The sequence below is a fragment of the Ursus americanus genome, chromosome 12 (assembly GCF_024610735.1).
Source record: "Ursus americanus isolate L20-20 chromosome 12, mUrsAme1.1.p, whole genome shotgun sequence".
NCBI classification, from domain to species: domain Eukaryota; kingdom Metazoa; phylum Chordata; class Mammalia; order Carnivora; family Ursidae; genus Ursus; species Ursus americanus.
In genome coordinates this window covers 9,050,419-9,063,870 of record NC_142138.1, presented here as the reverse complement: position 1 = coordinate 9,063,870, position 13,452 = coordinate 9,050,419, and the positions used below count along the sequence as shown (strand labels likewise).

At 38.4% G+C, this 13,452-nt stretch overlaps 1 protein-coding gene and 1 pseudogene across 5 annotated transcripts in view; both read left to right on the top strand.

Moving 5' to 3' along the window:
- The window catches only part of EPS15 (epidermal growth factor receptor pathway substrate 15), a 133,270-nt gene extending 126,685 nt beyond the window's left edge, over positions 1-6,585 (top strand). For 4 of the 5 annotated variants that reach the window (XM_087865868.1, XM_045799567.2, XM_087865870.1 and 1 more), the window contains 2 exons: positions 2,593-2,786; positions 5,008-6,585. In XM_087865868.1, coding sequence (XP_087721994.1) covers positions 2,593-2,786; positions 5,008-5,154 — 341 coding nt within the window. In that variant the 3' untranslated portion in view covers positions 5,155-6,585. The remainder of the gene's footprint in view (positions 1-2,592; positions 2,787-5,007) is intronic. The other variant, XM_087865871.1, reaches the window with a different exon arrangement.
- A 153-nt stretch (positions 6,586-6,738) lies between these two features.
- On the top strand, positions 6,739-8,769 carry LOC148109137 (10 kDa heat shock protein, mitochondrial pseudogene; annotated as a pseudogene).
- The last annotated feature ends 4,683 nt before the right edge of the window (positions 8,770-13,452 follow it).

The window sequence follows — 13,452 nt, the reverse complement described above, 5'->3', positions numbered from 1 at the left end:
GTGTCCAGAATTCAGCAACATAACTATTTAAAAGAAAGTATTGTTTTTCATGAAGGAAAATAATATTTTACTTCACTTAATAAGAGACTATTTTATAAAAACAATTTTTTGGGTCCAGGAACAAATTCTTAATGTTTTTAGTGTTGTGTTTTTAACAAAGATATTAAAGTTCACAAGAAGTGGCTAACAGGGCAATCCCCTGAATAGGTGTAGTGCTGCGAGGCTGTTATGTGAGAAGAGGCATCTGGTACAGGGTTATTTTAATGATCATGTATCATTCCTTGGTAAGTTTTTAGCCACGGTAGTTACAGATTTTTATGCTTGCCTTTCGTAATAACCTCCCTGTGGTATTTCTTGGGCAGATAATTTTTCTCTTTTTTGACTTAAAGTGTACAATTGTTAATACTCAATTATCTGTTGAAAAATCAGGTAAACAAATTAAGTGACTTCTATCTTTTAAGAAAAAGTAGCCTATATCATATATTGCTGGAGGCTAAGGTTGTCAGAATACATTAAAAAAAAAAAAATGAGCCAACAAACAATCCAACTAAAAAATGGGCAGAAGGCATAACAGACATTTCTCAAAAAAAGCATACAAATGGCCAACAGACACAGGAAAAGGTGCTAAACATTACTTATCTTCAGAGAAATGCAAATCAAAACTACAATGAGATATCACCTCACAACTATCAGAATGGCTAAAATTAAAAACACAAGAAATAACAAGTGTTGGTGAGGTTGTGGGGAAAAAAGGAACCCTCATACACTGGTAGTGGGAATGCAGACTGGTGTGGCCAGTCTGGAAAACAGTGTGTTTTCAGAAAGTTAAAAATAGAGCTAGCCTAGGATCCAACAATCTCATTACTGGGTATTTACCCAAAGAATACAAAAATACTAATTCAAAGGGATACAAGTACCCGATGTTTATAGCAACATTATTTACAACAGCCAAATTATGGAAGCAACCCAAGTAAGTGTCCATTAATAGATGAATGGAGAGAGATGAATGGTACACACACACACAGGAATATTAGCCTTAGAAAAGAGTGAGGAGAGTTTGTCATTTACAATAACATGGCTGGACCTAGAGAGTATAATGCTAAGTAAAATAAGTCAGAGAAAGATGAATACCATATGATTTCGCTCATATGTGGAATTTAAGAAACAAAACAAATGGATAAAGAAAAAAAGAGACAAACCAAAAAACAGACTTCTAACTATAGAAAACAAACTGGGGGCTCCCAAAAAGGAGGTGAGTGGGGGTTGGGTGAAATAGGTGAAGGGGATTAAGAGTACACTTGCCATGATGAGCACTGAGTAATGTACAGAATTGTTGAATCACTGTATTGTACATCTGGAACCAATGTAACACTGTATGTTAACTATACTGAAGTTAAATTTTTTTAAAAAATAGAAAAATGAGTCAATTTGCTCATTTAAGTTTTATTACCTGTATAATGCCAATAGCAAAGTTATTTTTAAATCCTAAGTAAAATAATATACTAGTACATTAACTAAATCTAAGGATCTTCAGCATTTAACACTATGGGAGTATTAAGGAAAAAAGGATGATTTTTTGGAGAGAGCACTGGACTGGGAGCTTAAAGATCTGGGTGCTAATTCTGGACGTCCTCAGACTAGCTCTGTGATCTTGAGTGTGTAATTTCATATGTCTGAACCTCAGCTGTCTGAGCTATGAGATGGTGGCAGTAACTCTAATTTTGCCTACCTTCCCAGGAATGTTGGAAGGATCCAATGAGATACGAGATACGAACATCTTTTATAAGCTGCTCATGGAAAGACTGTTATGATTGCTATTACCAGTTTAACACATTTTAGGAAAAATGTATATTTGAAAATATTTTAACACCTATACTTACCATTTTCTTTCGAGAAGTACTAAGTTAAGAGAACTTGTTTGAAAATTGTGATGAGTTTAGTAACAGTACGCTGTTGTTTGGTCAAAGATGAGTTTATCCTCAACCACAAATATTTAGGCCCTGGACTTCAAAACATTCTCTTTATTCTTCAATTTGAAATATTGTAGATGGCCAAAAGTAGGTGAGGTTTTCCAAGGTATTTCTTAATCTTATGTTTCCAGGTGGTATATATAGATCTAGAGAAAAAAATCAGAAGAATATGGTCATTTTTCAAAGGTCATTTGCCCTTACTGGCACTAGTGGACAGCTGTATCAGGCTGAGGTTACAATAGCAGAGACCATTTCTGTCTTTATTTTTTGTCATTCTTTTCCTGTTTCATCCTTTCCTATCTCTCTCCTTGGGAACACGCTGCTTTGGGGAAGACAAGGTTTAATACACTCGGGGCAAAAATATGATTCCTGGCCCATTCCTTTCCCCTTTGCTATTTTTTCATTTAGCTACATAGAGCTGGAATGTATTTGAGAGGTTGTGTGTGAAAAATTTGAGGACAGACTGTTGGTGTAGCCATTTAAGACCATACTAAGAATGTATATTTTAGGTACTTACCTCCATTCCCCCACCCCCAGTTCTTTAATGCTCTCTGTGTTCATGTTCTTGTGTGTTTGTTTGCCATATTTGCTGGTTGAGTTAATTGTAATGATTTTGATCCAGGGAAAAGACCCACCAACAAATTGGATTCTTCTGATCCTTTTAAACTGAATGATCCATTTCAGCCTTTCCCAGACAATGATAGCCCCAAAGAAAAAGATCCTGATATGTTTTGCGATTCATTCACTTCTACTACCACTACCACTACCACTACCAATAAAGAGGCTGACCCAAGCAATTTTGCTAACTTCAGTGCTGTAAGTACTGTGAATGGGCTGTTTGGGGGAAAAATCTTTCCATTTACAGTTTAAAGAGTTTTCAGTAATTACTTTGGAGTCTGCCAAATTTGCATCATTTCAACTAAATTTACCAACATACTAAAAATGATCTGTATTCCTCCCCCAACCAAAATTTGTTTGATTCTGTTTTGATGGTTCTAACATTGTTCCATTGCACAAATGATTTTAGTAGTCTTAGTCCTTGTGATGTATACCAGTTGTTTTGCAAACCCTTCTCTTAGTCTTACTAAACAATATAAATAAAATCTTGACAAATTGTTATGGATGATGGGCCATTACAGAGTCATTTGCTGTCTGCCCACTGGATGAATAATGGCAATAACGAGCTTGTGTATTTGTAACTGTGTATGTGTGTTTGTGTATAAAGTTTTGATAATTTCTGGAGACCTGTCAGCAACTGTTATATGAGGGGATAAAGTCAGGGATTCTTTGAATAGAAGGCAAAACTCTGGCTTTTATATAGTAGTGTTTTTTAAATGTAAATGTCAATTTTATGAAGTAAATACAATTGTCAAGAGCTGAACAGTCTTTAATTATTTGGGTGGTTCTAATTCACTAACCTTCCATATTTACTCTGCATTCTCCCAGAGCTGACTAAAATAGGCACACCAGTAAAAACAATGGAAGGATGCTGTGATGACACGTAGATAAGGCCAAAAGATCACAGAAATGGGGCAACCAACTATGGAGGTGTCACTGTGGGGGCCATAAAAGCACAATGATATATATTCCATCATTATTTAGATAAGAAACGAAGCTAATTTTTTTTAATTTATTTTTTTTCCAGCTTTTCAGTATGTACTCTAAGTTCCATTGGCTTCTTGTGAATATGACGGAGCAGAATAGGAATCAATGTTTTGAATGTTGGAAAATGGAGTGTCAAAATGATACTGACTTAACTTTTGTTAGAGTTTGAGTTGTTTCAAGCAAAAAATCCAGAATTGTTCCCTTTAGGAGATTATAATCTTCTTGATATAAAATAACCTTCTGGCTATGGCACTTAATATCATAAATATGATTTTAGCAAGTCAAAATCTCATTGGAATAAGTCTTGAACTATAGCAGGGGCATTTTGCTTATTTCATACTTCGGAATTTCAACAGTATAATATAAAGCAACTCATAATAAAAATGCCTGCCTTCCTTCCTTACGAAAGTTTTGTTAAGTATTATAAATTTTAAAGTCCCTCTAATTCATTAGAGAAAAAACTACCATTTTCAAAAAGCCTGACAATTTCTTTCATTTCATCCTGTTGTGGTATTCCTCTATATGACAGGACTTCAAACCAAGTAAAATTTTTTTATTTAGTATCTCTCAACATTGCTGTTTTGGGTAGATAAAAATACTTCCCTGACCTAACATTAAGGTTTAAGGTTTTATTAATGTTAACTATATGGTTTTATTTAGATCAAGTCAAAAAGTTCTCAGTGCCTGCAAAAATCTTTATAATGCATTAAAAAATAATTTGGTCCACATCTTATTATACTAGTACTTCTTGTTTTATGTATAGCAAAATCAGCATATTCTTTGCTACATAGATTTTCTGTAGCTGAGAGCAAGGATAAGGTAGGAGATCACCAGTGGGATTAAGTGGAAATGATTGATCATGTGAGGATGCTCCCTGAAGTTGAAGTAATAAATTTTTTGCATTAGATTAAAAGGCTAGCCCTCGAGTTTGTAAATATCCTAATTCACCTTAAGCATTTCTACTTTTTAAAAGTGGTTCAGTGTTTAGTTTTATAGACTTTCTATCAGTAGACTGCAATAATCTTTTTAAAGATTTTTTCTATTTATTTATTTGACAGAGAGAGAGCACAAGTAGGCAGAGCAGCAGGCAGAGTGGTAGAGAGAAAGAAGCAAGCTCCCCGCCAAGCAGGGAGCCTGACGTGGGGCTTGATCCCAGGACCCTGGGATCACGACCTAAGCTGAAGGCAGGTGCCCAACCATCTGAGCCACGCAGGTGCCCCTGCAATAATTTTTAAAATTAAACCACATTTAATAACTGGTAAAACTAAATGTGTTTTCAGGGGAAAAAAATTAATAAGTAACAAATAAACTATTCCCAGAGTACTGTAGGTGAAACAAGTAGTGAATGTTCTCTGTAACAACTATTTTCCTTCTTTTCTTTTTGTTTTACGCATTAACTTACTTATTTGTTCATTCATCTTTTAAATGACAGTATCCCTCTGAAGAAGATATGATTGAATGGGCCAAGAGGGAAAGTGAGAGAGAGGAAGAGCAGAGGCTTGCCCGACTAAATCAGCAAGAGCAGGAAGACTTAGAACTGGCTATTGCACTCAGCAAATCTGAGATATCAGAAGCATGAAGAATTCTCCTGTCCTTTGTCAACCATACAATATTCTTCTTCCTGAATACTGAAGCTCTTTACAGTGTGTATCAAAACTACCTATGAGCATGGGAATACAAAAGGTTTGAGATTCCTGTAAATGTGACAAAAGTTTGTTTTTGTTTTTTTGTTTTTGTTTCTTACTCCATTTCAGATTTGTCCCCCCCCCCCCATAAAAGCAGTAACCCAGTCAGACAACTTCTCCTAGGCTCCTGTTCTGATGTGCATTTACTGTGAGCTTTTGCCTGCCTGTGCTTTTACTTATAAAGCTCTGCTTCTGCCTTCTGGAATATAGAGAAATAGTTTCATCCCTGTGCTAACCTTGTTCTGTAGTTACTCTGATGATAGCCAGTGGGTTTCTTAAAGTTTGCAGTATTCTAATTTGATTTGAATGGTTGAGGGAGGGGAAGGGAAAGAACATCCTATTTCTTTTATGATAGTGCAAATTGGCTAGTTTAAAGCATTTGTTTGTATTTCCTTACAATTAAAATACTGTTCAGTTTGGTTTTTATAGACGAGGAAAAATATTTTGCATAAATTGATTCCACTATTGAAAAAGGGATGCTTTTTAGGGTTGAACCATCATAGCTTCAGACTCAATCTTTTCCTAAATAAAAATGTTAAAGCCTCATGTGTGAAATATATTTTTAGAAAAATTTCTCTGGATTTAAAGAATTTTAGATGAACAGATACCTCTCCATAATTTTAAGTGCTAGACAGTGGAGAAAATGTATCACTTAACATATACCTGTCAGTGCAAGGTAAGCAAAAGTCTTCACATGGCAGCCATTCTGCCAATGCTATAGCACTGTCCCCTTTAGTTCATGGTAGGTTTATTTTTGTACTTTGCAGAGGAAACTTAAGCATGCGAGAACTGGAAGGTACTTTAAACTTTTGTATATATATTTTTTTGTTTTCTTTAATGAAGGCTCACTTACTTGAAATGTAAAAACTTTCACTGAATACAAATGGGAAAAGTGATGTGTATTAAATCATTATTGCTTTTTGTCCATTTGTGTGGTTTAAAATAGTTTATTCTCTTCCTGGTTTTTACTTATAAAATTGGTGGGCTAGCAAAAAAATCTTGTTTTTTCTAATTGAGAGAGAAGAAACCTGTCAAATTGTCAAAGCTCTTCATGTATTAAAAGCCTATCTCCTGTAAAACTGACCTAGCAGGCAAGCTGAATTTGAAATAGACTGTGATGTAGGCTGTAAACTGTGGAATAACCTTTGTTTTCTTTTAACATCAGTTACTGACTTAGATAATGTATTGAATACCAAGATAAAGAAAAATGCACCTACAAACTAATTAAAAGTCTCTGTGGTCACCAAGTCAAGGTAGTATTGATCTGTGTTAATCAGAGTAACTTACTGCCTAGCTTACGAATAAATTCCAAAATATCCAATTCATTTCATCTTGAAATGGTGCTTTTTTTCTCTCCACACACAATTGGACTGCTGCAGTTTAAAGCAAACTTACACCACGTTCTTGCACAGCTAACTTTTTTCTACTTTTATAAATGGAAACATTTCGGCATAAAAGTCATACATATGAAGCAAGGGCTGAATCATAATCATCAGGCTTTGATTTTGATAAACTAATCCAGTGGCCTACGGATATACTGCTAAAGTTGATTGAGAAGGTAGTGTTGGGAGCTGTGATAGGTAGTCGTTTTGGGTTTTTTTTTTTCCCTTCCCCTTATACTTCAGGATAAAGGTAAGTTGACTTGAATAACCTTCTTTTGCACTGGGAAAATAAAAAGATGTTTGAAATGCTTTTAAGGTATTTTTTTTAATTAAAAAACCACTCTGGAAAATATTAAATATCTGTAATTTATAAACACCAACCTTCAATGTAATAAGTGTACCCTAATCTTATGTATGTTTAACTGGATTACACAGATTCTTATCTTTTGTTAAAATATGTATACTCAGTGGACCAATATAATATTAAAGTATGTATATATTATATAAATATCCATAGCTCGCTCTCCACGCTCACTTGTGTAGGATGAATGTTTTAGAGACATTTGTGATTACATTTTACGTCGTTGACTCTGGCTGCAAAGCCTGTGCTTTCAAAGGACAGACAAGTATTCCTGAGAGCTCAGCGGCACTACTTGCCATCTTCTCCATACTCATTCAAGCTCAGTTGGGCTCTCTTTATAGAATTTTCTCTGATGTTTCAAACTTCTAAATTGTAGCCTGTAATTATGAGAACAATAAACTTTAAGTAATAATAAAGCATACTATCCATACATTCTATTTGAAATGGAGTTCTGCAGTTCTCTGTTACGTCCATGCTGTGTCCAAGGAGGGGTAGGTATATAATCAGCACAGGTTAATATGTGTAAAGTGCTTGAGGCAGTGCCTGGTATAGAATAAACACTCAATAAATGTTAACTATTATTTTTAGTTATCATGTCCTGTTTCTGTGAAAGAAAGATGGAAAATGTATGTGCACAGAGACCGTACCTGAAACATAGATGGTTTGTATATATTTGTTGAGTGAGGATTTGTGACATGGGTCCTAGGAGGGCACCACGGTATAAAAAATTCTTTACGGTCCTGGGATAGAATCCCTAGTCTACCATTTTTGAGAAAGATGACTTTGAGAAACTTATTTAACCTCCCTGAGCCTCATTTTCATCATCTAATGAATATCATAATACTTAACTCATAGGATCATTCTGAAGGATTTGACTTTGGCAACTTTTTAATATTATATATTTTAATTAAGCAAAGTCCACCCTGTTATTATTAGTAGTGAAAAAAGCTATTGGTTTCCTGTGGCAGCAGCCCAAGAGCAGAGTATGGCAGGACAGGCATTTAGAAAGTTTCTTTCCCTCTTTGATCAAGTTTTAGCTGAAAGGAGTGCAGCCAAAACTGTAACCAAAGGAGGAGGCATCATGCTTCCAGAAAAATCTCAAGGAAAAGTATTGCAAGCAACAGTAGTAGCTGTTGGTTCAGGGTGTAAAGGCAAGGTGGAGAGATTCAACCAGTTAGTGTGAAAGTTGGAGATGAAGTTCTTCTCCCAGAATATGGAGGCACCAGAGCAATTCTAGATGACAAGGATTATATCTTATTTAGGGATGGTGACATTCTCAGAAAGTATGTAGACTGAAATAAGTCATTATTGAAATGATTTTCATGTGAAGGAAGTTTGCCCATTCCACTGAATTCTGAAATCTTTCACCATGTAAATAATTTCTATTTCTCTTTTATAATAAACTAATGATATCTCCAAAAAAAGAAAAAAGAAAAGAAAAAAGCTATTGGTTATTGGATACATGTTGTGTGTGAAGCATTACATTAAGCACTTTATGTGTGTTTTCTGGTTTAATCTTTACAACAGCCCTAAGTAGTACTATTATTAGCCTCTATTTTGAGATAGGTAAACTGAGGCTCAAGAAATTAAAATAATGTGCTTCGGATCATATGGCTAGTAAGTGAGATGCGCCAGGAATTGAACTCTGGTCTCTCTGATATTAAAACATGATACGCTTTCCATTTTACCATGCTTTGTCTCATTTTGTGTAAAAAAGTTTGCTCCTAGGAAATGCTAGGAATAGGACATTATAATCACAACAAATGACATGTTAGGCTCCAGGTAGAATCCATAGTGCTTTACATACATTAATTCATTTAATCCTCACAACAGCAGTAACTCTAATTGTGTGTGTGTGTGTGTGTGTGTGTGTGTGTATAATAACAATAATCATCATCATCTCCATTTTACAGAAGAGGTGCCCTAACTAAGCCATAATTATGCAGCTAGTAAGTGGCAGAGCTGGCCACTTTTGAATTCAGGGAGCTGACTCCAGAGTTTTAACCACTACTTGCTATTTCTGTTAAAGGTGTGAAGCCAGAGAAGTATCATAAATAGAATAGTCCATGTGATCTCTGCTCTTGATTAATGAAGTAGCACATGGCGTCTTATAAAACATTTTCTAATTCATTCTCCTATGTAATCCTTAAAAGGATTTAGAATTTCTGACATATGAAAGCATTCAACCATTCTTAGTATTACCTTAAGTGATAAATAAGTACATAGGGGAGATGGCCACCATTGCTTTTCTTAAAGAAATACAAGTTTTTAAATCACAGAGTTTGCAAAAATGAAAAATAATTTATCAGTGCTAGCAAAGCTCTGGAAAATACATAAAAGGGTAGGCAAAGAGTAGTTTCTGAAGAGTTTGCTGCACAGATGAAGGGACAGGGCATTCTGGGCAGAGGCCATGGCTATGTATAAAAGACAAAGGGGGGGTAGGACATGGTATAGTGTACCAGCTGGCAGCAAGTATTGAAGTAATTCTCTGTGACTAGAGTTTAGGTCTGTTGGCAAAAGAGTGAAGTATTTGTGTTTGTGTGTAAGAAAGATCTTGAAGATCTTAATGGTGGTGATTTAGAGGATTGCTTTAGAGGGAAACCAGGCAAAGCAGGAAGAGCAGGTGAACGCTGCTGGAGTCATTCAGGTGAGATGGTAAGGAGCTAAAAATGTGGCTGAGGTCTGAGAGATGGGGACCAATTGAGGAGAATTAGCGTGGTTCACAAACTTTGGCAAGCATCAGGATCACCTGGAGGGCTTGTTAAAATACAGATTGTGACCCCATCCCCAGAGTTTCTGATTTCAGCAGGTCTAGAGTGGGGCCCAAGAATCTGAAATTCTGACAAGTTCCCAGATGATGTTAAAGTGCTGGCCCAGGGGAACCTAACTCTGAGAACCGCTGGAGTAGAGGCTAACTTCCAAGTCTCTTCTGCAAGTTTGTTTTTTTTTTTTTCAAAATATGTTTTGACTACATATTTATTTTCTCTCTCTTACTACTACACTGTAAACTCCACAGTAGTGGAGGCTCCAGGTCTATGACCCTCACAGAGCCTGTTCTGTTTTATTAAATCTACTCATTTAGTTTGCCATGCGGTTGCACCTTGTCATTCTACACTTGACCTGTGGATTCTGTTTCATAATATAAAGCACTTCCAATCTTTCTTGTGGATAGAGTCACTTAAAAATAGTAATTGGAAGCAATAACACTTTGTGCCAGTACTATGTGAAGCACTTACATATAATGATTTATTTTACTCTCCATAATAGTCCTTTAAGTTAGGTGCTGTTATTTCCAGTTTAAAGATGAGGTGCGAAAAGGTTAAATAACTTGCCCAAGATCCAGAACTAAAAAGTACACAAGGTAGGAATCAGTACCCAGGAGTCTGTCTCCAGAATCCATGCTCAATCACTCCTCTGTACCGAAAAAATTTACTTTAAGATAGTTTTGATGCATAGATCTATAGGGTACCTCTTACTGGCTGAAATCCCCGTAAGTCTGAGTGTTGGAAATGGTACAGTGAGAAAATCATTGTCGTTCCATTCACCTTTTGCTAAGGTGTATTTTGTTCTAGGTACTGTGCTAGGCTAGGGACAGAGAAGACTCATAGGAGGGCCTTGCCATCAGTGATGATACAGTAGGAGGGATAAACATCTACTCTCAACTAATGCTACAACATTGCATGCTGAGGATTAAGATAGGAATGTTGGGATACCCAGAGGAAGGAGAGAATAGTTCTAGCCCAGAGGATTGGGGAAGTCTTCCCCAAAGAGGTGCCCCCAGGACACAGTACTCTACTTCTAGCATTAGTAAAAAACATAGATGGTGACTCAAAAAATTTTAAAAGCATAGCTCTCACAAGGCCTCACCACTTGATGTCAGGGTTCTGTTCAACTGGAAAGGCTGGCAGACAGCCTCCCAGGAGGCCTCATGGAAGCAGCATTTATTACTTAGTGAATTCAACCTGGCCCAGGTCTTCAAGTTTAGAAACCTGACTTTCATCAGTAAAACAGAGACAGAGCTTCCATTACTGACAGGACTGATGTAGAGACCAGAACATGAGTTTCCAGCAAAAGTTGCCACAGGGCTTAGAACAGACACAATTGGTTGAACAAGACTCCTCCCTTGCCCGTGGTGTCTGGATGACTCCTGTCTCTGAAGCTCCTCTCTCTGCAGCCATCGCTGCCTGGGAAAATCTCATGATTTTTTAAATGCTGACCTTTAACATGCTGAAAAATTTACAAATGAAGTATAAGATTTGCCTCAAAATAACAGGAGAGGAAAGTGGGCAGGAATATAGATAAACTTAGATTGGATATGAATTGGCAATTACTGAAGGTGATTATCGGGACATGGGAGTTCATTCTACTATACTACTCTGTTTACATTTTTTCCATGCTGCTTTGGGAAAGTGATTCATAAATGCCGTGTGGATTCTAAGAGCTTGTCTGGCAGGCAGACTGGGGTTAAGATACAGACGTGAGGGTGACTGCTTGGGTTCAGTCTTCACTCTGCCACTTAATTGGCCTTTGTGATCTTGAGTAAATTACTTAATCCTCTGCCTCATTTTCTCAACTATAAAAATCGAAATTGTAAAAGGAAATACCTAATAAGATTGTTCTGAGGATGAAATGAGCTGGTATATCTGAAAGGCTTAGAATAATGCCTAACATAGCCCTAGACAAACGATGGTGATGACGATGAAGACGATGAAGGAAAAGGTGAAGAGGAAGAACAGGAAACAAGACTTGAAGTTTAAGAAACCTGGGAGTGAATCCCACCTCCTGACTTGATCTTAGGAACATTTCTTAACTTCAGACTCAGTATTCTCACAAGAGTTGTTTGTCCCAGTTAGAGGTAGTGTATGTAAAGGTAAGTATGTAAAGTGTCTGCCAAAAGTGGAAACTTTATAAATAGTTCCTTCTTCATTTACTCTGCTCTGAGCACCTACTAGTGTAGCAGTGGTGCCAGGCTCCATGAAGACACAGATGTGAGACATTCTCTGTATTTTCAGATAGAAATGTGAAGATGATACTGGTCATTGATAACTAAGGATTAAAAAGTATGTAGTGCTAAATGCTGTAAAAAAGACAGACACAAAATGTAATCTCCAAAAAGGAGAGATTCCTCCGCTAGGGAGATATAGGAGGGCTTCTTGGAGGACGCAGTATTAGCTGTGGGCTCAGAGGCTGGGTGGGACTTGAATTCCAAGTGGGATTTGACTGGGCTCTGGGCCTACAGGAGGCCAGGCTTCGGAGGCCCTGTGGTATTCATGCCTGTGAGCCCAGGAGGAAGTTGGCCATCTGCAATGCCCAATGCTGCCAAGCTGGATGAGGCTCTGTGGGCTGAGGGATTTGGGCCCCTAGCTGCATGTAACTGGAATTTCCAGATCTGGAGGCTCTAGCGTTGTGGTCAGATAGGCAGCATTCTAAGGCCCTTGTTGATCTGCCAAGACCGAGACATGAGTTCTCAGAGAAAGGGGGAAAGGTCGCATTTTCTCTGCTGCCTACCAGGGATAATCGAGAGAAACTGCCCAGATAATCCTTGAGGCTTCTGCCCCCAGGCCTCGCACTCCACGCCCAGCCCACCTGCAGACCTCAGGCGGGATTAGGAAGCAGCAGCAGGTGGGGGCAGACAGACCTGGGTGGAAGACCTCGCTCCACAGCTCAGTCTCAGAAAAGTCAGTTCTCCCCCCCGGAGCCCTAGTTTCATCACCTATAAAATGAGAGTAAATACTTAACAGGATGAAATTAAATGAGAATTTGTGTCAAACACCTGGCTTAGGGCTTGGCATCTTAGGGAATAGCTCAGACTTGTCAGAATCAGTCACCATTTAGTTGACACACGATTCGTGTTGCACAAGTGCCTACAATACAGGCCCAGCCCACAGGAGAGAGAAATAGTCCCTTAGCCACCCTGCCCCGGCTGTTTTCAACCCTCATCCTCTCACTGAGAAAAGTCTCCAGGGACCCCTGAGTCCATCCTTCACACTCGACCTGGAGTGATCCTCCTCAAGGCACTCCCCGCTCCTAGTCCTTAGTTGAGCCTCCTATGGAAGCCTCCTGTCCCAGTGCCTTGACTGTCCGCAGCTTCTCCCCGGCCAGAGAGCACCTTCCTACCTCCCTGCTGCCCCACCTGCCCCCCAGCCGCTCCTGCAGGCCCAAGCCCTTGACTCCATCTCTGTGCCACCCTGGCAAGGCAGGGTTCGGTACTTAAGCAGAAGAGAAAGGCATTGGTGACACCATCGCCCCTCGGTTCACAGAACCGGCTTTAGACTGGGACTGGAGAGGCCTGGGGTAGGTCCTGGTGCTGCCACTGGCCTTCTGTGTGGTCTTGGGACAAATCCCTGGACGTCCTGGGCCTCAGCTTCTCCTTGTGACTAATGATGGGTCTCGACGGCTCTGGAAGGGAATGGGCTTGCCCTGGGACCCCAGGTCCGCTCCGGGGACCC